General features: G+C 48.9%; 1 protein-coding gene across 1 annotated transcript in view; it reads left to right on the plus strand.

The window, feature by feature from the left end:
• SHROOM3 (shroom family member 3) overlaps nucleotides 1–26,093 on the plus strand; it is a gene marked incomplete at both ends in the record, with an annotated part of 152,941 nt that overhangs the window by 122,501 nt on the left and 4,347 nt on the right. Inside the window, 6 exons of the mRNA XM_081999572.1 lie at nucleotides 8,875–9,006; nucleotides 11,736–14,991; nucleotides 18,054–18,130; nucleotides 21,583–22,500; nucleotides 23,605–24,120; nucleotides 24,967–25,117. Coding sequence (XP_081855698.1) covers nucleotides 8,875–9,006; nucleotides 11,736–14,991; nucleotides 18,054–18,130; nucleotides 21,583–22,500; nucleotides 23,605–24,120; nucleotides 24,967–25,117 — 5,050 coding nt within the window. The remainder of the gene's footprint in view (nucleotides 1–8,874; nucleotides 9,007–11,735; nucleotides 14,992–18,053; nucleotides 18,131–21,582; nucleotides 22,501–23,604; nucleotides 24,121–24,966; nucleotides 25,118–26,093) is intronic.

Consider the following 26,093-nt stretch of genomic DNA (forward strand, 5'->3'; position numbering starts at 1 on the left):
GACTCGCCCTAGGCGATGAAGGCGACGGGCTGTCAGCAGTCCCCATCAGTTTCTGAAATTTGGGGTGACGAATGAACGTCCTTAGTCAAAGGGGAAATCCAGAGCTCAGGACTGGTTTCTCAGGTGTTGCAGTTGAGCAACTATGGAAAGGAGCAGCACAGCACCAGTCTGCAGGTCACCCTCCTGAGTGTACACTCAACGATTGCTCACTGAAGCTTGCCTCGTTTCCTCTGCTGCCCAAAATAAACAAGGCCCGGGTGGTATTGCCAGGCAGTGCAGTCACGTTACTACAGCTCTACCCATCAGTAAAGGGAATCTGAGATGAGAAGGAGGGAAGAATTAGGTCTAGAAATCCAGATGCAGGGGTGTCTTTCACCAAAAAAGTGTTTATTACTAAAGCGATTAAAAGGTTCCCTGAGGGAGAGGACAGGTTCGTTATATCCATTCTGTGGCTTGAATTGTGTTAGATCACTGCAGATGTACTGTTTCACTCACGCCACTGCGCAAGTCCCAGTGAGGTACTCGAGGGCGGCCACCTATCCCACCCACCCGCTGCAGGAACAGTGGGGAGGTGAATTCCCAGCTAGGCATAAATCACGAGTTCATCTGACTAGCTAAAAGTTTAAACTCCCCTTGGTACCCTTTGCCTCTTTTTTTTCCTTGCAGTACCTCAGCAAGCAGTCTGATTGTGAACACATCCCCACACACACCCCCACATAAATGTACGTATATACGTACATACATTCGGCGCACGCACCTAAAGGACCTTCTTCTTCTCTCCCATTTATCATTTCTACATTAGCACTGGAGTGTTGAGTTTATTAGCGTCGCCTGTGGTTTGTAGCCCTGTAACTCAGAGGAGAACCCAACTGCTGTCTGAAACGCTTGCCCTGAAAATCCCCTTGGTTACCTGCCGTGACGTTTGGATAATCGGGCTCACAGGGCAGCATTTCTGCTGCCAGCCACCAAGTTCCTCCTAAGCACTGAACGAGACTAGGAAAACACATTCCTTCCATTGTTTCTAAGTCTCTCCTGTTGCAAGTTGCTGTGTGTTTGATATCAGGGTGCGAAAGAATCTAAGCTATGCTTGTTTTTCTGTCTTTTTAACTAATTTACTGACTGGAGAAGAATGAGGAAAAATTATTTGAATTAAGCCTGTTGGGCCAATTCATCAATACGGATAAATCAACGCAGCTCTGTGACTTCTGCAAGGCCACAGGCAGGAGCAGCCACCGTAGGGTCTGGCTGCTGAGATTCTCTGCCCGTGCTTTGAGAGATGATATGAATGCCTGGAGAAGACAGGAAATAATAGGGTCGTTCTCAAAGACTGTAACTAAGTCAGTCAGCTGTCTCTTTTCTGTGTCCTTCTTTCTTCCTCTTTTTCCACCAAAGGAAACAGAGTAAAATTGTAGCAAGAAGAGGAAAGTTGCAGAGGGTCTTTAATCCAGTGCTCACCAGCTCCTCATTCTAGCCTACACGTGCTCTAAGCACCAGGCAGGAAGGCGGCAGTCTTGGCTTCCACATGTCTAAGCTGCAGTCCTGTGTGGATGGTGCAGATGGACTATCCTGGCGGCAAGTACTTGTTCAAAACAGAGATCTGAAATACTCTTTATTTTGTAATTTACATCATACTTACTGTGTCGCTTGGTAATGTCGGAAGATCCCAGTAGGACAAAGTCCTTGAATGCAGTAATCAACAAGAACGAAGCTTATATACATCACCTCTCACGCTAATAACCAAGGCCCTACTGTTCTTATTCAAGCCTGTTGTCTGGTTAGTGTCAGGGAATGTCAGTGGGACCTTTTCTTTGTGTAGGGCAAAGTCCTCCATCTAATTATTGCCCGTCAGTCATATGCTTGGGCGAAGAGCTAATGAAGGAGCAGTTCTTAGCACTGCACTCTGCGGTAGGCCCGTTGGGTGATTTTGTGTAAGTCACTTTACCTCTTGAGGCGTTTGTTTCCTTTTCTGGAAAACGGATAAATACCCCTCTCTTGGATAAGACAAGCCTGGGGGTTACCAAAGAAATGTGATAACACAGAGGTGTGACATGCAAGACCAATAATCATTAATTACAATGTTTGACTGTTCCTGAGTTCAACTAAGGAGCGACCGTTGCTCACAGCTGCCATCACCTCCGAGCGATCCCGGCATGTCCTCTGCAGCCTGGGGTGGAGGGCGTTTCTTTCAAGAAAAGCTGTCTTTGGTCTCCTGCAAACTCTGGCAAATTTTGCTGCAAATTTGATGCTTTCAAGTATCCTCAGCCGTCCCGCCTTGTCCCTCACCAGAGGCAGCATGATGAACATTACTGTGCCCTTGGTCATTCCCTTCCACAAAATAATCTTTCTGCACCCTTTTTCCCTGGCTGCTTTTGGTGCCAGGGAGAGAAGAGGGGGAAGAGAGACAGGCTGTTTCCTGCATGTGGAGTTAAGAAGAATGGTAGAAAAAAATCTGTATGTGCATCCACATACATGGTTGTCATCTTTGCTTTCACACAGGGCTTTTCTTTCCAGTGGTATGGTGGGGAGTTTTTCCCGAAGAGTTGACGGTAGTAGTGGTAGGAAATCTCAGCAGCACCTTCTGATTCTCTGCTTCCTCGCCCCAGAGAGACTTCAGGGAGCTCGTTCTGACGTGGCAATCAGGACCTGGTCTGATGCAACCCAGACATCCCAACTGATGCTTGTCAAAGGGAAAAAACAAATAGCATCTGACACATCAACTGGAACCAACATGTGGGCACAACATCTGCCTATGCTACTGGGAAAAGGGACAGAGAGAGAAATGAGGCTAGACTGGTCTGGGGTAGAGCCCCAAGTTCAGCTGGGGTATTTTTCTCAGGGTTTTTTCTTTATTTTGCTTTAAGACCGAGACTGCTAAAAACTGTGAGATACTCCGGAGTGATTCCCTGGGTGGGGAGTTGTCCTCTAGAAATTGCAGCGATTAACAGATTGTGGAAAAGAAGGTTGTGTCCTGGTATGAGAATATTGACGCATTTCATGTACATGTGCTGAAGTGAGGGGTTTTTCAGTGTGTTTTTTACCTAGGGAAAGTTTTAATCTGAGCATAAAGAGGGGTTGGGGGGTGCATCTCTCCCTTTCCTTTATAGGTGGGGAGATACTCTAGCCCAAGATCCATGACATGAAATATCATTTCATATACTTCAGGTTTTTCCAACAAGTTCTCCTTCCTTTTTAGTCAAAATTGTGAAGGGACAGAGCTCATTCCAGATCTCTCCTGCCCCAGAATTTACCAGAAGGGGTCTGCGAGCCTAAAAAGACAGATTCAGTGAAAGACACATCAAGCTGACACCGTTATGGTCCAACTTCTTTCTAATTGGCCTCGTCTGTTATGCTTATTTTTAGAACCATGACTGGACCTTAATTAAGAGCGACGTTGCTTTGAGTAGATTGTGGCCTCGCTCTTTCGAAATCCTAATAGGCTTCTGAGTGCTTTAGTTTTTCCTTCATCTCCTGCTTAATAGCTAGGCACAGGGACTGCAGCAGCGCATTAGGATGTCTGTAGACCGTATCCTTGTTACGCTAGCGTTCCTTTTAGATGTGGCCATCTTGGAGACAGGTCCACAGCGGTTAAAATTCAGATCGTTGTTTATGCTTTCTGTTGATGCAGGTGCACAGTTGCCCTCGGAGGGTACACATGAATTGCTATGATCAGGATCTCTTTGTATAGAAAGAGCCTACTGCACCGTGCAGCGGTGTACAGCTCGGGACATACTACCTGTGCCACATACTTTTTGTTAGGTAAGAAATATTACTAGTTTGAGATCTTAACCACTGTGAGGATGATGCGGTAAGGATGGGAAGCTGCCTTCTTGGCTTTCTCTCGTGTGACTCAGTGCCTGGGATCGGCTCCGAGAGGCACAAGCATTGCACTTGCATACAAATCTTTCTTCTCTTCTACAGGAGGAGGGTCTCTGCTGCAGAGCCCCTGTCCCCTCCCACCTCCCCAGATGCACGGGGCAGGCCATGGCTATCCCTTCCAGCTCCAGCCAACCTCCCACACAGCCACCTGGGCCACACGGCTGCTGGGGGAAAGCACATCCACAGGGATTGCGGTTGTCTGCGATGGCACAGAGTGACCCTCTTTGTCCCTAGGTCTCTTCTCTATGTCTTCCCATCTTTCTTGGGCACATTAAAACCAGCAGCTCGTCAAAACGATCCCTGCAGGTCATGGAGAACATGTCCCGGTGACCACTGCCCCTGCCTGGATCTGCAGGTGGATTCTGCTCCCTGGGGAGAAATGCTTTTCTTGAAAGGTTTTGCTGCCTTTATCTTCAGCATTCCCCCTCTCTACTGAGGAGGATTTTGAAGCTTGCTGGGACAGAGGAAAAATGAGCACAAGGTCAGTGGCAGAAGCATTGTTGACAAATGGTCTCTGTTCAGCCATCTTAGATGATGTGTTTGACAGACGTGAGACTGACGAAAACTTAACTCCTTGCAAGCTCTGGGGGTGTGTTGCAGTAGAAACAGATCAGTTTATTGGGGCATTGATGACTCTGAGTTGCTAATTGATCAGCCACAACATCCCCTCCCTGGCTTTCACTCATTAGCTTTCTAAAAGGCTGATTTACATCCTGTTATTGTTTGCAAGGATAAAATTCAGCCTGTGTTTCCTAAGAGAAGGTGCTTTTTTTGTGAAATCCTTCTCTTCTAGCTTCAGCTTTGATACTCTCACGCTGTGTCTAACCTACACAGCAAGTACGTCCCATGATGTGCCCCAGGATCCTGCTCCATGAAACACCAGGATATGGTATGTGAGGGGAGGGAACTGCTTCCTGCCTGCTTCTTATCCCAAGGTAGAAAACGGTCCCATAAATTGGGTGTAATGACAGTCATCCACCTGCAGTTCTTATTGTCACAGCAGCAGCAATCAGTATTGCTATTTGCCTCAGCCAAAGTGTGCCGCTGGCTGCTGGCGACCTGGAGGCTGCTGTCAGAAACCTGGAGCAGGGGAGTCTGAAGGGGTTATTTGAACATCTTTTTCTTTTTTCTTCCCTTTTTTTTTTTTTTTTAGCCCAAAACTGCTCCACTTGGAGGTTTAGGAAAAGGGAAATTTTTCTGAGCAAATGTAGAAAAAATGAAAATGGCAATTTGAAGGAGCTAGCTTGTTTGCTTTGGTTGAAGATGGGCTTTTTTACACAGAAGTATCTCTGCGCTCTTGGAGGACCCTGGACCAGGGTACATTTGAGTTGCAAAGCACTCAGGTTGTTGCATGTGCTTTGGCATCGGTGAGGAACAGTATGTAAAGAACGGAAATTAGAATGAATACATTTTTCTGTACGGTTTTAGTCTGTAACCTTGGAAAAAAGATAAATGAACCTTTCAGTTATACCGTGAAGAAAGCTTCAGATGGCTGTTCTTTAGATGCTGATTCATTTCTAGAGTTAGTGCCAAGGTATCTTTACAAAGTTCCATTACTGTTTTGCATACAGAGCATAAAAACAATCTACAGAGACTACAGAGAGAACATGCGCAGCTCTACAGACCTATTCATGGTAAAGGGCCTCAGAAATGTCAGTATGGTCCTTGCAGCCCAGACTGCATCAAGTCTTTGCCAGGCTGCGTTAGAGGAGACTGCTAATGTGCCGGTCACGTTTCTGTCTGAAAATGCTGTGACTAGTATAGCAACAAGGAGCATCCAGATAACAGCAGCTGGACAAGATTAAAGACTGTTCTTTTCCCTTTGGTTTTCCAGTTTACGGTGTGAATTTGGCAGTATCTGGTATGTAATCAGTGTTACAGTTGCTGTGGAGCCTGTTCAGATGCCAGCATTGCATCAAGGTCCAGTGACTTCTCCGAATATCTTTGCTCTGAGGCATTTGTCGTGATGCCAACCTGACCTGGATGCCCACGTTATCTGATCACTGGAGGTGTCCGTGAGGAACCGGGAGTCTCTTTTCCAGCCTTGGCATTATACAACAGAGGGATTACTTTCTTCGTTACCTGAAGTGGGGAATTTTTTAGTAATAAGATTGTCCAGATGCTTTCACAAGTACGGTACAGGTTCAACTCTTGAGGAACTAGTAGAAAGGATAAGGGATGAGGTCGTTTTGTTGTTGTGGTTGTTACTGTTACAGTTCTGCATTTTGAAGTCCTACAACCTCCTGGAACAAAGTGTCAGCTGTTGCTCCTGTTTTTGTTGAAGGCAACTGAGTTACACCAAATTTATACCAGTTAAAGATCTAATGATTTATTTGTTTTCACTCATGTCAGGAATTAGCTGCTGCATTTGCGAGTTTTATCACTCAGACCGTTTGTCTGGGATGAATCAGGATCCTGAGATTGTGGGCTTTACAAAAACAGTTCTGCCCCACTTGCCAAAAAGAGTTTAATCTTGCAATGGTTTTTACTGCTTCCTGAAAGTTGTGCTCTGCAGTAAAGCAAGTGTAACCAAAAACTGTTGCAAAATTGGCAGATTAACCATGTTCAGCTCCCCTCCATCTGTAACGGGAGGTAGCTGTTCTTCTTTAGACACTGTGGTGCTCACTGTCGTATTGCACTCCAGTTCCAGTCCTTTTCCCTAATTAGGCAATAATGATTGTAAACTAAGCTTAAGGAAGTAGGGTAAAGCAAGGTGCTATTTTCAGGTGTTACAGAAGGCTGAAGCTAGGAACTTCTTGGCGTTCCCTGAATGCTCACATACAGGCACTGGCAGCACTGGCTGTGCCTTTTTTTTACTACCTCAGAGCTCTGTCTCAAGGAGAGTCTTTCAGCTGATTCGGTGGAGACTGGATCAGGCTCCCTGTTCTCCGCCTTTCGGTGCATGTGTGCGCGCAGACACCCTCCATACTTCCATCCTGCCACCTCCTTGGAGATCACCTGCGTGAGTCTGCAACATGAGCTGGAGATCATGTGTACCGCAGCGCTTCCTCTCTTGGCTTAAGCTCGGCTAAGGTTCGGTTACCCTTAATCCACATTTCCAGGATCAGGTAGGTGTGGAAACAATGCAAGGCTATCCTGCACTGAGCTGGTACAGCATGTCTTCTGACTTAAATTCACAGCTTCGCTGTCTACGTGTTGTATTATTACAAGGATATCGACCAAAAGGGTTTAAAATACCTGTGGCCCAAAAGATGGGCTACGCAGGTCCCTTGCAGCTTTTTACTGATCAAATCAAGGGCTAACATGCTTTGCTTGTGGTCATTCTGTGTGCTTTCCCAAGCCAAACAGTAATGCTGGGGGCTCGTGCTACTCGAGTGTACAAAGAGAGTCTTTAAATCTCTGCTATGGAAAAGGCAAGAATGCAGGTTATTGTTAGTAAAGAGTTTTGTTAACTTCCCATCCGGCAGTGTTCAGCTTCCTCATTTCTCTGGGCAAGGATCTTAACAAAAGAGCTCTGTTTTAAACACACCGACACATGTTAATGGTAAAACGGTGCTCAGTTCAGCTCGCTCTCTGTAAACCTCCAGTTCAGCTTTCCTTAAGACCATCCTGTCACAACAAATGTTAAAAGGAAAAGAACGTCCCTTTTTCTTTCTTCTTTTAGCTGATGATGAGAGAATGACCTGTGCTTCTGAAATCTGTATGGAAAAACTACTGGTGAAATGGTTCTACCTCTCACGTTCTGCCAGTGCTTTTCCATGTCGCAGAACGTTAGCCAGTGCCAATGTTAACCTGTGCTAAGTAAAGAATCTTGACCCTAACAATCATTTTTTACTTTGTACTTTTTCCTGTATCGTTTCTTTTCACAGTCTTAGGCAGTACTAGGAGAGTCCTCTTTTGGTGTACGGTTTACATCTGCAGAGGGAATTTTAATCTATTTACTGACTTACTCAGGACATGCTGTACTGTGAAATTTTCAGTGAGACAAAGACTTTAAAGATGTCATATCCTGGTCTTGCATTTATGCTTTATAGGTAGTCAAGGTTGTCCTGCAGGCTGCCACATTCGGGACTTCAGTGGTACACAGGTCCAGTGCTGCTCCTCAGTCTCACAGAAACAGTTAGAAAGTGCGCAGATGAGTGCTAGAGCAGGGGGAGAGATCCCTCAGGGAAAGCAGAGGGAGGATTAAGGACAAGCCCAAAGGCTGGGCCAAAGGGGACTCTGTGCGGCATGTTCAGGGTACTTGATTGCTAATCCCTTGCTTTGACTTTCCATTGCACCATTATGTGCTTTAAATAAGGTTGTCGGTGGGTTTTTTCCTCCTAAGACCTGATGGAGGCCTTCCTCAGCACTGGTGACTGAAGCAAGCGAAGGCCAGCCATGCCGTGCCGTGCCGTGCCTGGGGACGCACCCAGGCTCACATGCTGCAGGGGGACAGCTGGCCGCCTGCAAGGCCCTGGGGGACACGAAGGATGCACATTGCTGGCACTTGGTTGAATGTCTCTTCCTGCGTTTTTATCAGCACTGAGAAGAGATCAAAAAAGTATTGTGCAGGCTTCCACCCCCTCATGGTATTTGATTCTTTAGATGACTTTGCCATCCGCCACTTTAAAATTAAGGGAACCTTTTGAGAAAAGCGCTCCTTCGGCATCCGTAAGAATCACATGCAGCCGCCCTGCTTGGTGCATCATCCACAGGCAGCCCAGCCTGTAAACTGATCCCTGTGAATGGGCCCCTAGGCTCGTCCCCAAGGGGTAAGGCTTCTGGCTGGGAGGCAGAGGGGAAGACCCCCCGCATTCAGTGATAACCCGCTTGTCTGCCCATGCCTGTTGCCTTGCAAATATGAGGGGGAGCATGTTGTGTGAACGTCAGGAACGGTGCGTGATTACTGCTTGATCCGCTTGGAGGGGACAAGAACCCAGCAGTGAAACAGAAGTGAGCACGAGCAATTTTAAATGTGGCTGTTGGTGTTACTTTACATTCACATGGAAGAGCTGGCCTGTTGCTGATGTGTAAAATCCTTCTGCTTTTACCCAGGCGGAGTGAACCTCCAGGCCGACCTCACTCCTGGCATTCAACAAAACTTGCGGAGAACCATCCCGATCCCAGCATGATGCAAATATCTCAGGGTACGCTTGGCACCCCTTGGCATCAGTCCTACCACTCCAGGTAAGCACTACACAGCTGTGGTCCTGCATGGCGGAGGTAGAGATGTAAATCAGTGTGGTTTTTTAATTTAGTATCATTTTCCCACGGGTTTAGAAATCGGCCTCCCAAGCTAGCATGCCTCTAAACTAGTCCCCCGGTCCTGTGTCCTCCTTGTTTCCAGTGTTATGCTGGCTTCAGGGAGCCTCTGCCTCATGCCCAAGGATGTGTCTTGACGGTACTGTCTACAAGATCAGTGCCTAAATCTAGAGCACAGGAGTGAAGGAAGGGGATGAAAGATCTGGTGGAAAAATGTTGCCAGTCGCCTCCATACAGCTGGACAGGTTTACAAACAGCCGGGGTTAAGATTAGAGTTAGGAAGGCTTCGGTTCCTGTTTGGTTACCCAGATAAAGCAGCTGTGTTTTCCTCCTGTAAGCGCTCCATGAGGTTGTTAACAGCTATGAAATTAATTGCTTTAAAAATCCCCCTTTCCGCCAAGATGGGAGCCCACTGTCAGGATGTTAATGCAGCTTTCTGTGGATCCAGATGCAGGAGCAGCCAACGGTAGTGCATCACTGATGATACTCCCAGGGGTGAGAAGTTCAGCAAGGGATTTCCTGGTTTTGGCAATCGCTTTCTGCAGGGGTCAGCTTTATCGTAACTGTATGTGCATGTCTGTTTCTGTAAGAAGTTAGTGCAGTGGTTTATCAGTCCCCAAAAGACTAAAGTAGTAACCTGAGTGCTGTTAAAAGGAGGTGGTATGAGGCACCTCTGATTTTGGCCATGGACCGTTGGCTGAGGCAGATTGGAAGCAGTGATGCGGTTCCAGCGAGCTGGGGCTGTTTCTGTGAGGCCACACAGTGTGGTAAGTACGGGGAGGAGAGCTGCCCAGGGAAGACAATACCCCTCAGCTACCCTGAGCAGCCCCAAAAGGTACTTGCTGGTAAGCCCTTGGGCAGTGTGAGGGCGGGCAAGTTTAAATTCTGCCCTTGGAGGATTTTCCCTGGAAAGGCTGAAGGGTTTCAGGAGCAGGAAACTCTCCTTATTATAGCCACTGGGATTTAAACATCATTTCTGAGACTGAGCCTTGGCAGAGGGGAGGAAAAAAAAACCAGAGCATTAAAAAAAGTGAGGAGATGGTTGCAGAAAAAACTTATGTTCGTCTCTGGCCTTCAGCACAGATCATGCTGTAGCATATTCATTTCCCACCGAGGGGCTTTGCCTCCCAGCCACAGCTCCTGGCAGAGCCTTTGGCAGCGCGGCTCTGTCTCCTGGGTGCTTGAAGAGGAGCACGGGGAACATCTAGTGGCCAGCTGGCCAGGGCTGCGCTGGGCATTGCCAGGGAGATATTTATTTGAAACTAAAATAGAGTGGTGCATTTAAATGAGTAAACCAGCTTTATCCTGAGATTTGCCATATCTCTTTCTGCCTGTCTCTGTGTTCCTGTGCATCTCTCTGCAGAGCTGCTGCTTTTTCCCCTTGCAGGCAGGCTTCCTTCTGCCGTTCCTCATCCTTAGCAGCCTTTTCCCCCCGTCTGTCCTTTGGGCTTGTGGCTGTTAATCCCGCAGGGTGGCAGTGACTGCAGCTGGGATATGATCTGGAGCAAGCTTTAGGCTCTTCAGCAGACACTTGTTAGGGATGGGGTCCCCAAACATACCTGCTGCCTCCTTGATTCCCAGGGCTGCTGTGCGTCCCCGGCTCCCCCGCTGCGTGGAGCAGCTTTGGTTTTGTTATCCCAGTGGAGCAAAGCATGCAGAAATGGAGCTTGCCTTGCAGTCTTTCCTTTCCTGGTGCTTTCCTGCGACCCTGCCAGGGCAGCACGTGTAGTTGCACAAGGAACTTGAGAAAGCAATATCTAAGGGAGGGGAGCTGGGAACACAGGGAAGAAAAGTGAAATCCTTCAGGCTATGCTCCCCAATCCTCACTGTATTTGCTTGAATCTGGGAGGAGAGATTAGCCAGGGGAAACTCCACATAAATTTGTGATACACCCTTGTGAGGTGTAGAAGGAACTGTGGCCGGCACAAGGAACTCCCTTCCCACTGATAGAAAGATCTCTGAATATCCTTCTTTTTGAACACATCTCTGGTGGCCACAAGTCCTCTTTCGACACACGTGTATCTCGGAGCGGGTGCCAAGGTGTCCCTGCACCTGCTGAGCTACACGAGGCAGCGGCTGTGAAGACTTCCTGGGGCATTCTCAAATCCTTCCTGTTGTTGCACCCCCACTTGCCTCCACGCACCAACACATGCATCTCTTCTCTGTCTTGTCAGTTTAGTTTTCTCGCAGCAAACAAACTATCCTCAGGACAGCTGAATTTCCAGGAAGCCTGCCAGGGCATAGCCTTCGTCTCCATAAAAAGAAATGAAATGGGAAAAAAAGAAAGAGATTAGATTGCCCCCAGAACGCCTCTCGTGCTCCTCTCCTCCTCCTCAGTGCTCATTCAACTTTCCAAGTGCTTTGGATAGGTTTGATGGGTGGGGCTGATCCTCCCTGGCTCCAGAGATGTACTGTCTTTCTGCCTGTATTTCCCTCCCACCCTTCTGTGGTAAATAAGAGCCATGTGTTGCAATGTCAAGCAGTTCCTCTTTGTGAACTGGGATGACTGCAAACAGAGGATGGAGTAAGGCCCAAATATGGGTTTTCATCTGCACTTCTCAAAACTAAACATCTTGCTTCTGAGCTCACTTATAAGTTGTTGTGCCTCTCCTCTGCTGACAGTGGGTTTTTACTCTTCTCTCGCTCTTCCCCAGCTCCTCAACCAGCGATCTCTCTAGCTATGAGCATGGCTATCTGAGGAGAAGTCCTGACCAGTACAGTTCCCGGGGCAGCATGGAGAGCTTGGACCACTCGTCCCCTGGCTACCACCGCTGTCACCTGTCCCCGGCCAAATCCAACAGCATCGACCAGCTCTCCCACCTCCACAGCAAGAGAGACTCCGCTTACAGCTCCTTCTCCACCAACTCTAGCATCCCCGAGTATCCCACTCCTCCATCCAGCAAGGAGCACTCCTGCTCCATGGACAGCATGCAGTCCCGAGGCGGCCTGCAGGAGGGGATGAGGCAAGCTGACATCAGGTACGTCAAGACGGTCTACGATGCCCAGCGAGGGATCTCTGAAGAGTATGAGGTGAAGTCCTCTGCCTTGCTTCCGAGCTGCGAGGCCCGGGCCTCGCTGGACGGTCGCGGCCACGGCAGGCTCCACGGCTTCAGCCGGCACAATGCAGCCCAGTCCTGGGCGCAGCCAGGCCAGGGCTCCTTGGACAGCAAGAGCCAGCCCCCCAAGGGACCTCCCTTGCCTCCCACTCGCAGCGACAGCTACGCAGCCATCAGGCATCACGAGAGGCCCAACTCATGTGCTGGCCTTGATCTGAACAAGTCTGGTCGAACCCCGCCAAAAGGGGCCTGGCTTCCGCTCGTCAGCACCCTCTCCCAGGGGCTGCTGCTGAAAACCCCCTTTGGAGAAGGGCATCTGCACACCGTGGTGGAGAAGAGCCCAGAGAGCAGCCCCACCATGAAGCCCAAGCAGAGCTACTCCCAGCCAGCCCAGCCAGGGCAGCCCCTGCTGCCTACTGGTGTCTACCCAGTACCTTCCCCAGAGCCGCACTACGCCCAGGTGCCCCAGCCTTCTGCAAGCAATAACGGGACACTTTATCCAGCTCTGGCCAAAGAAAGTGGGTACTCTCCACCTCTTCCAGTCTCTTATGAGAAGGCCGTAGCCAGCAGCATGCTGGGCTTTGATGAGAATGGAAACCAAAGCACTACAAACAGATCAACCATCTTCTACCAGCCTCCAGCAGCTGAGAGAAAGCACGATGCTGCAGCAAAACTTCTCCAGCAAAAACCTCCTAGCACGGCGGGCCCAGACGTCTGCCTGATCACGTCGAGAAAGGAGGAGTTCTTAGCCCCTTACAAGGTAGCACACAGCAACAGAGAGACCGCAAGTACCACACAGGCCTCCAAACACAGTTTTCAAGCTTTGCAGCCCCAGCCGAGGGATGCTAGCGAGAGAAAAACCCATTACCAGCCCAAAGAGGACTGGGCGGCTGAATCCCAGGAGGGCAACAACGGCAGCACACAGATAAACGAGAGAGACACTGCTGCTCACCACCAGTGGGGTCACAGCAAGGCCAAGCAGTATGGCTTCTCCTCCTTGCAGAACATCCCAGAGAGCTCCAGGAGGCAAAGCAGCTCCGAGCTAAAAGAGGTGCCACCAGCCGAGGGTTATTCCAACACCAAACTGTCCTTCTTGAACAGCAGCAGCAAAGAGGAGAAGGATCACAGGGGACAGGGGCAGAAACAGTGGAGCGATGTCGACCCACAGGCCTTTGCGAGGCAGGAGGAGGAGGGCACGGGTGTGATTCTGTTCCATGCTGCCGAGCCAAAGTGTGAAGACCCCCCTTCTCCACAGCACCCAAAAGTCTCTGATTTCGGGAGGAGCCGGCTCAGCTCTAGCAGCACCCAAAGCTTTCCCTATGGCAAACCAGATGCCGGCAAGCCCCGCTGCTCGGTGCTGGAGAAGGTCAGCAAGTTTGAGCAGCGAGAGCAAAGCACTCACCGGCCCCAGAGCGCTGGCATTGCCAGCTTTGGCCAGCACTACGGGCTGAGCAGGACGAGCCAGCCCTCCAGCGTGAGATGCTCTCTGAACAGCCTGGAGGACATGAGGAGCAAGCTCCGTGAGCCCAGCCAGCTGCCCAGTGAGCCAGGCAGGGTCTCCAGCCCCTCCGTCAGGAACGGGAAGCTGGAAGAGGCTGACTGGCACCCCGTGGAGCTGCAGATGGCGGCTTCGGCGAAGCAGGCGAGACCCAGCGAGTACTACAGCCTGTGTCCTGAAAATGAGGTACAAATAAGGGCGGTTCAGCTACAGAGGAGTAAAAGCACGTTCCAGCTGGGAGGTGAGCCTGAGAAGGAGATCCTCTGGAAGGATAACGTCCAGGATGCCCACGGGTCGCAGCTGGACACACCGTTTAACAGGGCCTACAGGAACAGCATTAAAGATGCTCAGTCCAGAGTGCTGAGGGCCACTTCTTTCCGTCGCATCAGCCCCCCTTTCGGGAGCACACCCAAGAGAACGAGCCAGAGGCCTGCCTCAGCCCATGTGGGCATGAGGAGCACAGCGGCATCTCCCCACACCCCGAAGGAGAGGCACAGCGTCACGCCAACAGAAGGCAGCCTCTCCGCCCTGGACTATGCCAAGACACAGCACATCTCGCGCATCGGGGGCCGAAAGCGGCTGACGGCAGAGCAGAAGAAGCGGTCTTACTCGGAGCCAGAGAAGATGAACGAGGTGGGCATCTCTGATGGGGAGCCGTCGCCTTTCTCCTTCCAGAAGAAAAGCATCCATTTTGTCTTCCCGGAGAATACGGTGGCTGACCGACGTAAGATCTTTGAAAGGGACGGCAAAGCTTCTTCCACAGCAAGCCTCTCCAAGCCGGAGCTCAAGCAACTCCAGCAGAACGCCCTCGCCGACTACATCGAGCGCAAAACAGGGAGACGGCCATCCTCGCAAGATGTCGGACCGCTGAGGGAGCACTCCCACAGCTCCTACCTACAGGCAGGTGGCCCAGATAGCCAGAGCCTTTCCTCTGCCTCCAGCATGAATTCCCTCCAGGACCAGAACCTTTACCGCCGGAGAGAGTCTGTAGAGCGGATATCCAGGACGGGGCGGATATCTTCTACCCTTCCTCCTGGGCTGATGGGCTGCTTTGACATGAGTGGAGATGAGAAGAAAGGGCGCCAGGACAGCGTGGTCACGAGCCGACCGAAAACAGAGAGGTGCCAGGATTACAGAGCCAAAACGGAGCTCACCAAAGGCACGCAGACAGACCCTCTGGGCGTGCAGGGCCGGCCTTGCTACGGGAAGCAGGAGCAGGTCTTTGAAACAGCCTCCTCTGCTAGGAAATCTGGGAAATCGGTGTCTGTGGAAGACTTGCTCGATAGGTATGACAATCAGACAGTCCCTGTGCATATACGTTCCAGATCATCTCCCACGGCGGATAAGAAACACCAGGTATGTGGACACGGGATCATGCATGCAGGCAAGCAGGGCGCTCTGAACCAGGGAAAGAGGGGGGATGTTGGAGCACAAGCTGACATTCAGTCCTTGCAACTACTATGCGGGTTAGAGAGAGGTTAAATGCATGTTGAGACAGAGACTATTTTTCGTGTTTAAATTACCAGGATGCTTTTTTAAATGTTCGCCGGTGGGGTACTGCTTCTGTTCAGCTTTCTTGCTGCTCGGGCTATTTCAGGGATTTCAGAGATGCCGGGATTTCAGTGCATGTGCTGGTAGCGTGCGTGTGTTCTTGCTGCTCCTGACACCCCATCTGAGGTGTCCTGTTCCCACCTGCCAGCAGGACCAGAGAAGCACTGAGCGCCTTTCTGCTGGGGTCTACCGTCACGGTGATGATACGCTGTTGCTGCTGTTCTGCCTTAGCCCAGCTTCCTGGTGCAAAGTAGAGAAGATTACAGGCTGACTGAAATTGTCCTGGCTCCCACTGTGCCTGACAGTGCTGGGAAATGCTCGGCGGAGGCACTTCCAAGTAACCATTATGTTTTGCCTCCAGCCCTGGAAGGAAACATTGCAGAGAGAACTTAGCGGAGACCCTGGCCACTCTTTCCATGTCCCCTGCTTGGCGGTTGGGAACATTGCACTGATGTCACAAATGGGGAATTTGACTGACTCTGATGATGGTAAATAGCAGAAACAGGCTAACTTCTTAAAGAACAACTGCCCAGGCCAGCTCTTCAGCTGGCTGAAATCTGTTCAGACCTATTTAGGTAACTGCAACGGATCGAGCCACACAGATTTACAGCAGTGGTGGATCTGCTGGCCCATCCCCGTTTCCACGCCAGGCTCCATGCATCACAGGGAGAGGGAGGAAACAACCAAAACATGTGGCAGGCTCCTCACGCCACATAGTCAGAGTGTTTGGACAGTCTTGCATATTTACAGGGAAGCTGAGATCCAGGACATCTCCTTCTATGCTTGCACTTGCTACTGGCCCAGAACAGATTACTGAGGTGCAACATGGTGGTACTGCATCAAGTACCATAAAGGAGGCTTTGGGCAGCATCTCGGAAACAGGCCAAACCGGGGTGCTGAGGAAGGAGCCGTCCTCCCAAACTCGTTGTGTGCTTCGTTCTAAATGTCCTCCCTCCACAGACCTCAGATCCCACGGCACGTTTTTAAATAGAGAGAATTTAAAAAGCAGCTTGTGAGTATCAAGTGACCGGAATGCATTTCCAGAACCACTGCTGTCTCATCCCGTCATCGGTATTTTTCCACACCAGCCAGGCATCAGGCTCATCTGTGCAATTTTGTCACCCTTGCCGAGCGTGAAGTCTTGCGTTCAGTTAAGAGGACAGTCCTTAAGAAAGTTAGGGCGAAGGCCAAGCCGCGCACAGTCAGAGCGGCAACAGAAACAGGCATCCCGAAAGAGAAAAATCACTAAAATGTACTTTGAAATGACAGGTTGGATGATGAGCAGCCCTAGTTCATTTTTACCCAGTCCCCTTTCTTGACCAGGCGACATACATCATAGTTCTTAAAATCTTTCTTTGCCCCTTGTTGGCTCATTTTTAGTGTTGCATATGTTCAGCAGCCAAACAAGAGTTTCTGCCTGTTGGAAGCTGACTCGAGGAAGATGATGAACAGCCCTGCTCACAAAGTTTTATTTCAAGTGTAGAAAAGGGGAGAGCCCTTACTGTTTTTTCCCAGAATCATTTGGCTGTATCCACTTCTGGAATGAGGATTCAGTCCCATAGGCAGCAAGACACTTTTGAAAATCCTGTTCTTAAATCCTAATTCAAGAAAGCATGTTTGACTTGAAATATATACACCAATCCATAAGTGTCTGTTTGAAAGGGAAGTATATGTTTAAGTGCTCTCTAATTAGGTTTGTTTCTGATCTGCCTCTGATACAAAAGCACAGCTACAGAAGTAGGGGAGAAAGCAACAGGGTGATTTTTTTTAATTTTATTTTATTGTCCTGTTCAGATTTTTTGTGGGAAATGTTTATTTCCAGTTTAGCAGCAGACTTGTCTGCTGTCACTGTATGTTTTTCAGGGCCTTGTGTACAGTGTCTCGTGTTCCTCTCAGGCTTCATATAAATCACATTGCAATGTCACTGTAGGAATTTGTTTAAAGATATAAGGAAATTGATAGCTATGTGGAATTATTAGCTCTCAGTCTTCGGAACGCATTCTCAGCCTTCCTTCCTCTCTGCTTTATTAGTCTGTCTCGGCTTGCATATCTCTCAGCTCCTGGACTCCTAAATCAAGATCTGCACGTACGCTCCCTCTGCAGCAGCTCTGACCAAAAAAGCAAATTACTAAGGGTGTGGGGAAGGGGGGCACAGAAATGCTCTCTGCTGGAAAGATCGTACGGGAGAAAATACTAACCTCTTCAAAAGCAGGCTTAGCATTTGCTTTCATGTCTCATAATAGTCTGGTGTCCTATGGTGGGAGCTCTAGGGCAGAGTCAGATTCACAAAGGTATTTCAGCTACAAAATTCCTCTGGTTTTAGATGACATAAATACCTAAAGAGGAAGCAGTTCCTGTGCTTTGCTTTTCAAAAGTACCAAGCGTCAGACTCTGTGATGTTTTTCAGCACCTCTGCCTGTGGCTGGAGTTTCCAGCCTTTGTGGCATTCGGCATCTCTGCAGTGTTTCAGTCCTGTTTTGGCAGTGGGCTTGGGCACAGATTGTTCAGCTTCCCCACTTAAGGCTGCTTCAGTGATGTCTCAGCTCTTTGCTTGCGTGTAAAACCGAGGTGAACGCCCAGGTCCCGCTGATACCATTGTGCATGTTTTTAGAAGAGACAAGGACTGGCTGAGAGGTTTTAAAAAAGCATTTCTCTGAATAAGTCTGCCTGGTGGTCCACAATCCATCCAGAAAAAGGCAAACGGGTCCTCTAAGCAGGAGTAGGGTGCTGGAGAGTGGTACGCTACGCTAGATTTCCCCCCCATCTGAATATGGCACATGCTGTGCTCTCTTCTTTCTAGGAAGCATCACTGTTTTGTCATTTTGTTTTGATTTCTGCTCACTGCTAATACTGTCTTTGCACTCCAGGACCTGATGAGAAGGGAAAGCGGTGAATTTGGCCCCATGGTGAGAGATCCTTTCTATGTGGTCAGCGCCGCAGCCAGGTAGGTATATATTAACGTCCCCTTTGTCACTGCAGGGCCAGCTCTTGCCATCCTGCTGCCAGCAGCAGTTGTCATGCATTGTCTATGTATACAGATGGATAGTGACAAACCAGAGAAAACATCTGCACAGACACAGTTCTGGGTGTGCTGTGCCCAGCAGAGTTAGGAGGATTAAGTGGCTGTGAGGTTTTTTTCCCACTATAAACATTAATTCACTATCAAGTCCTCCTCATGTCATCTTGGAGCATGTTTCTGCAGCAAAGTTTCAATTACGTACCTTGCAAAATGTCTTTGATCTGCTGTTAGAAATCACATCCAGATGCTATCATAACTGAAGGATTCTAAAGGAAGAAAGTACCTTGATGCCCCACTCTGTGAGGTTTTCCCCAATCCAGGGTGCTGCCTCCCCAAAAACAAGTGAACATTTGCATGGACTAAAACCGGGAGATTTATCTTGCTGAATCAGGAGCTTGCATTTAGGCTGCTTTCCTTTGTGCAGGCAGGATATTTTGCTCAGCAACAGGGGAGAGAGAAACGTTTTTAAAAATAGAAAAATGTAATCATAAAACTCATAATATTAGGACTTACATAACTATCCACTTAGCAGTGGCTTGTTTTGAAGTTAACTAGAACTGAAGTTGATCTTGCTGTATTTACATTTAAATAACAAATAGATGCTTGCCCTAAGCTCTGAGTACCCAAACAGCTAACTCATATTACAGTAAAAAACATCAAGAGGGACTAAAAGAATTATTCACAAAGGAGCTCTGTTTCTCACAGACTTGCAGTAAATGTCATCCCACTCTGTTGTCACAGCGGGAGTTAACACTGCTGTCTCCAAAGATTTCACCATGCAGCTCTGGGTCAGGGAGCGACAGCCAGAAGTAGAGGAAGGCTCCTAGTCTAGCTGGATCTTACTTCTGACTGGCTGGCCATTTTTGTCCCTAAGAAGACATAAATGTTGTTTTAGAGCGACTCAATCTGCCTTCAGGCACATCCTTTTATGATTATTTAGAACATCCTCGTTTACTTCGATTTGGAATAACTTTTTCCATTTTTTTTCCTAAGAGAACAATACAGCTGGTTTAGTTCATCCTGCCTCCCCGTTTCTTCTAGAGATGGCATTTCATCATTCTTCTCAGTAACTACTTGCTGCTTCCTTTTTTTTTCCCCAACCTATTTTCCAAGTAATGGGATTGAACACCCAGACTGAAAACAAGTTTATTGGGGCACGAAATGTAGGTTTCTCATTCTCATGCTTCACTGCACAAAGATTATTGGTATTAACGGTTTTGCGGCTTCGGCATCCTGCATGCTCTGCAAGCACATTTCTTTTGGGAGATGTGAGGTAGCTTCCCCTTCTTGATGAGAATTGGATTTCCCAGAAGATAGAAAGGAAGGATGGGAGAAGACAGGAAAAAGGACTTGGCTCTGAGGACACAGGGTCCCACTACACAGGCTGCAAATCACTCCCTACGAGCCTCAGCTGCTGAGTGATTTTTCTTACGTTACTGCACCTGAAATGGCCTCAAAGAGAATGGGCATGAGTTTTGGAAGCCAGAGGGCTCTGGTCGTGCGCTGCTGAAGCCGGCAGGAGTTTCACATTTAACTCTCAGTGAGAATGAGATCCGAATGCTCTGCAGACTGAGAGGGACAGGTAGACCAGGACCTTACCCATGTGTCAGTGGCTCACAGGAGTTCCACTGTTAGGATACTGTTGCATGATATTGTAGCATGTTTAATCCATCCCTCGAAAGGGTGCATGTAAAGAGATACAGTCTTTGTCTGTCCTAGGATTGTCAGCCCAAAATAGCTGGTTTTCTAGCCAGTCCTCTCAGGTCTAACCATCACCGTCCATCCTATCGCCATCTGCGGCATACTGCGTGCCTGGGCCCTTCATGGAAGGCAATCGCAGGCAGTAGGAATTATGCTTCTAGGTTTCCTTGGGACACAGCTGCTTAACGTGCTGGAGAGGAGATGGGACCATCCCTACCAACTCTCTTGCTCAAGGAGAAAACTGTCAAATGGTGAAGTTACGGAAACCCTGGTCAGCAATCACTTGGTCCGGTCACATGTGCTCTGTGACTTACTCTCCGTGCTCTAACGCTGCTGCCCAGGTGTCACACAATAGCTGTCTCGTAAGCACTGCTGGGAACGGTTGTTGCTCCACCAGTTTTCAAATCCACAATTGCTTCCACAGTAGGAGAGGTCTCTCAATTAGAGAACTATCATCTGGCTTTGCTGACAAACACTGAGCATCTGAAAAGAATACACATTGCTACTGTCCAGGAACCACAGACAATACCGAGAGCAGTCTGTCTGGGAAGTTTCCCCATCCCAGGCGAAGGCTGCCAAATTCTATTCTCAGTTACACCAGAATAAAGCCGGAACGACCCATGTCTTTGACAGAGTTATTCTTAATTCGTACCAGTATATCTGAGAGCAAATTTGGGGCCCAAGTGTCAGACATCACAGATTGGCAGGGTTGGGTTATTTGAACAATGCATCTCAAGAACAGAAAATATAGTGGCAGTAGAGCTTTACTGTATTTTATTGTTTTATGGTATGGCCTCGCGGTTTTAGGCCATCTGCTAGCACTGTTATTACTGCTCATTCTATTTTACAGCCAAATAGCCGTACAGGCAAGTAGGTTTGGCTCTGTATTCTGATCGGGATCCTCACTGCAAAGGCCAGACACTGTTTTTCGGACTCACATGAGAACACCTTAAAAGACCTGGAAGGACTAATTTCATCTGCTGGCTTTGCAGCCTTAACATCCTTTTGCAGTTGAAGCGTATTAGATTTGTTTTTTGTAACACCTGCCTGTTTGAGTGGAGCTCTTTTTTTCTAACAGCATTCCAAGGTTGTAAGAGCTTTTTTCATTTTTCTCCGCAGTCAAAATAGTGCATTTTTTGGCCTCACTTTGTTCTCAGAGACAGTTGAATCATTTTAGTGGCACCTTTCCAAAAAGAGCAGCTAATGTTATGAGAAATTTTGGCCCATAAAGCTGAAAGTCTTAAAATTATCAGCAATTGAGAATGGAGTTTGATGGTAGTGTCAAGTAGTGTATCTTACAGCAGTTGCTACTCAGCCCACCTGTAACAAACAAAATTGAAAGCAAGGCTGGAAAGGAAGTCAGGCACTTGGGTTTTCCTAAATTTTTTTCTAAGTTATGGCTGCGATGCTTGCTACGTGCGTGTAAATGTGTGTGTGATGCAGCAGGCACTGAAAATGATGGGAGATGGTGAGTTGGAATGGATCTGGCTCTGTGTCCCTAGCATTAGGAGACTGGATTTTGCTACCAGTTCCGAAGCAGAACTGCACCTCACCTAGATCAGCAGGCACTGACCCAGGCCGCTGATACGATTGCATAATTTGCTCATTAAGGAGGTGCACAATAGCTTTTCTTGCTTAATTATTAGTCTTATCATGGTCTGTCTCTTGGGTTTTAGGTCTTTCAGCAAGCGAGAAAGAAGCCACTCGGAAAAAATGGCGTTCACAAGTTATTATCCCCATCCTCACCACAGCAGCGAGGTTGTCACTGGGTCTGCCACGCTGACCGAGAACCACAAGCTCTCAGAACTTTCCAGGCCAGATAGCAGGACTTCTGCATTTGTCGCATCCCTGACAGAGGCAAGGAGTCACTATCCTGAGCAAAAGCAAGGCTTTAAACACTTGTTCCTTAGCCTTACTCCTTCTGGATCTGGCCAGTCCTCCCCTAATACGCCCACCCAGACTCCCTCAGACTTGCAGAGTGCGGGCGATGACCAGGCTCTGAGACAGCACCGTGCCAAACAAGATGCTATTCCCTTTGAGGGCAACGGTAGTATTCAGGCACAGTCTTTGGATGCTGTCCAGGATAAATCCCCTGAGACTCCCACGGAGGAAATGATGTGGAGAAGGAAAGCCGGGCCGCTTCACAGATCTCTCCCACCCAAAGTGGTGTGGGCTCATTCGGTCAAAGACAACAGCTACTCAAGGGCTGTGGTGTCTCCTCCAGCGGCTGGGCCAAAGTTCTCCCAGAGGTGGCAGTCCCTGCTGACACAGAGCAGCAGTTCTTCTGACCCAGAGACTCCTTCTCCCCAGGGCACAACCCATCTCCGGATCTCGGAGTCGGGCCTGCAGCTCACACCCCCACCATTGCTGCAGGACGATGAAGACGACGAGGTGTTTGTCATGCCTTCCCAGCCCGGTGTCGTTGCTCCACCCTTCTCATCCCCACTGCCATCCCGTCCTCTTCCTGAGCTGAGCTCTTGCACTTCTGCAAACGGCCCGGAGGAATTCCCACCTCCTCCCCCACCGGCAGTGCTCGAGGGGAATGGGGCAGCTGGAGACAAATCCACCAGGCTCGCAGAGGAGGCCGAAGTGAGGTAAGGGAGAGCCGTAACGCAGCGTCTCGCGCGTTGTAGGGCCATATACAGTAAGATATGCGGGGCTCCAGACAAATGTAACTAACTGACCTCCGCAGCTCCGCGTGCTGCGATGACCCACCCACAGCTGCTCGCCGAGTGGGAAGCTCGCAGAGGAGTGCTCACGTTGTAAGGGGAGACGGACAGACAGACAGACAGACTTGCCGCCGCCTGGCTTTGCTGGCTGCCAAGAGCGTTGTCAAATGATGTGGCCAGGGCAGGACACAAAGCAAGAAGGCAAAAGGCTTTGCGGCCCATCAGCAGATGTGCCGACAGGTGCTCAGTAAGCAAGGCAAAGAGGGTTCTGGGTGAGACACTATCCTGGTCTCGTTCTCCCTGCAGTTACGGTATGGATTTCAGTGGAGTTGCTTCTTACTCACTCTAGCGTGAGGAGTTAAAATGGCTGCTGACTTCTTCCAGTTACTGTTTTTTTGAGAATGATCTATGGAAATCCATGACAGTTTTTCCAAACAGTTAGACTTTCCCAGAATACATTTTAGACCTGGCACAAAATAATGCTGTTACGAAACAGTGACCATCTGCCAAGAAGTGACAACACAAATATGTCACAGTAACACTGTATAGTGAATTTTTCCTGAAGGATAGGACTTTGGGCTAGGTGCCCAGCTGCTTTAACTGGGCGCAGCTTCCCGCGTTCCCAAGGAGCTGCCCTCATTTCCATCCGGGAAGAACCTGGCCAGGGCTGTGGTAGCGATTGGCTTTTCCAACACAAAAAGAACAAATGAGTATAGACTGCTCAGGATGGTACACCAGGTGGTGAGACGCAATGTCCCCAGCCTGTGAGCAGAAAACAAACTGACTCGTCGCTCACTAGTTCCTTCCATGTTGGAATGACAAAACAGCGATGTCCAGGTTGAGGGGACGATATGCTTCTGGTGGCAGTATCTTCGTACTGTGGGCCTTTCGTATTGAAGTGAGAAGCAAGAGACAAAAATAAGTGAGAGAGAAGGTAAATTTACTTGTCTTAGGCCTTCACCAAATGCTCACAGTGGTCCTGTGTGGTAAGTTTGTCTTTATCTGACAGAATTTTTCTGCCCATCGCAGCTTCAGAAGCGTTCCCAAAGCCCTGGCCGAGAAGGAGATAACAGGGTTGGGCACCAGTGTCGGTGAAAATAATTGGCCCCTCTTGCCACCTGCATCAAAGAGGACTAGCTCTCCATCTGCTGTGGATAAGCAGCACCAGTTACGTGCCTTTTCTCAAGGGCCTCAAAGCGCTGATAGAGAGCCCATAACTCAACCTGAAGGCAACCAGAGAGAGCCAGCAGTCGTCACCGGAGAGTCAGAAAACGGCAGCCTGGACTCCGGGATACTCAGCGCAGCACCTCCGGTGAAGACAAAGAACAAGAGCCCAGAGGATATTAAGTCAGAGGCTCTAGCGAAAGAAATTGTCCATAAAGACAAGTCTCTGGCTGATATCCTGGATCCAGATTCCAAAATGAAGACAACCATGGACTTAATGGAAGGGCTTTTCCCCAGCGGAACCAGCTTTCTGAAGGAGAACAACATGAAAAGGAAGATGACACAGAAGAAAGCTAGCAGGACAGCAGTCGAAGATGACAGGTAAGCACTGTTTGTTTTGGGGTGTGGGCTAATGTCGCAACAGAACTCGCTGCTTGCTCGCTTGCTTTTAAGGACAAGCCTGTGCTGAGTTTTTCTGCATCTGTATAGATGGATGCTGGCAGAGAGCGAGTTCCTCAGTTCCCAGGCAGGGGGACTGGCAGGGCATTTCTGCACGCCCTTTCGCATGAGCTCTGCTGCATGTGTGGCCTTTGAGCTCATCTCGCTGGGCTGTGTAGAAAATGGTGCTGAGCTTGGTAACAGGGTGGGAAATGAACCGTCTCTGGAGATGTTATTTGATTTTGCTATCTTAACCTTTGTAATTGGAAGCAATGCAGTCCAAGGCACAGTAACAGAGATAGAGTGAAATTGGGACCAAAACAGTGGCAGGCAGAAAGATAGTGAGAGGCCAAATTTTGGAAGGAGGCGTGGGGGTGCCTACTTATTACAGAGGCATGCAAAGATCAGCCCAAGTCCTCCAGTGTGGGTTTTTGGAGATAGAGACTCCCAAGTGGCAGCGGGAGAACCATATAGATAAAAGTTGTAATGCATCATGCCGGATAAGATGGCCAGTCTAGCCATCACCAGCTGAGCTGTGCTGATTTACCTTCAGCGAGGATCTGATCCCGTACAGAGTTGTTAAGCGGTTGACATTTAAACAACGTTCTGCGCAAGGGAGAGATACGAAAGCAGCTGACACGCACCCTCTGATGGCAGGAATCGGCCATTTCCTTTGTGGCTAATAACACTGGGAAGGTACCAAAGAAGGAGTGCTGGAAAACCATGGATCTAGGCATGGGAAAAAGTGTCAGGTTCAGACTGAACTCTTCCTTTTCTTCTCCCTTGTAGGAGAGAAGAAAAGGAACCTCCTGTAACCCTGGTCACCTGTCCTGCTTATTACAGTGTTTCAGCACCCAAAGCAGAACTGCTGAATAAAATCAAAGACTTGCCAGAAGAAGTAGGTGAGGAAGAGGAGCTGCTGGACATCAATGAGAAGAAGGTAAATTCAGCACACACCACCATTTGCTAGTTACATTCCTGAAATAATAATGAGCCCTGAAGTGAAGTGCATTTCTATCTGATGTCAGCTTTTGGCAGTCCCAAGTTGCATAGGGGCTGGGTGCATTTAGGCCACCTGTGAAGCTTCATTAGGGTGACCCAGATTGAACGAAGAGAGCTAATCTGAGGACTCACTGCAAATTTGAGTACAAATCTTGCACAACCCTGAGGCGGGCCTGTGTTACGCCAAATGCTGAGCGTAAAGGTTGTAAGAAGCAGTCCCTGTCCTGTAGCAAGAAAGGAAAAGGGAAAGGTGAAGTGACTTGAGCAAGGACAGCTCGGGTTAGAAACACAACAGAGTCCAGGTAGTGACTACACTGTCGTGAGCGGATGAGGTTTCGCCCTAGAATTTTCCTCTTCGCTGAAGCCAGTTTACCCATTTTACCTGCTGTCTGCACTCCCTGCCTCCAAAGAAACACTGGTTACTCTTTCACCCCACGCTTCATTGTGTCACTGACCTGCTGCAAGCCGTGTGCACCTCAGCAGCTCAGTCAGCACAACCTGGTTGTGATGACTTGCGTGGGAGGAGGGCAGGGTAGGAGAGGAGGAAACATTTCCCTCTCTTACTGCGGCTACATTTCACTGAGGAAGGGCCCCTGCAATTCTTGCTGTAGGCTTGGGTGCTGTGCCTTCCAGGGCTTTTGCAGGGCCTTCTAATTTGTCCCTGTGGTTGTCTCACATTGGTTAGCTGATAATTACAGACATGTTGCGAAGCTCACAAATCCCAAGATGCCACAAGCAGGTACTTGCCTGTCTGTGCCTCCCTTCACACACCTACTACCTTCGCATCAAAAGGAGCTGTGCCTGCCTGCCTGTAAATTTAAAACATCCTGCGTTGCACCAGACAGAGTAGCACAGCCCATATTTCATGCTGTTTGTACAACAGCAGCGTTTAAGTACACGGAAAGATACAAATA

Source organism: Phaethon aethereus, assembly GCF_964289735.1.
Source record: "Phaethon aethereus genome assembly, chromosome: 4".
In the NCBI taxonomy this organism is placed as follows: Eukaryota; Metazoa; Chordata; class Aves; order Phaethontiformes; family Phaethontidae; genus Phaethon; species Phaethon aethereus.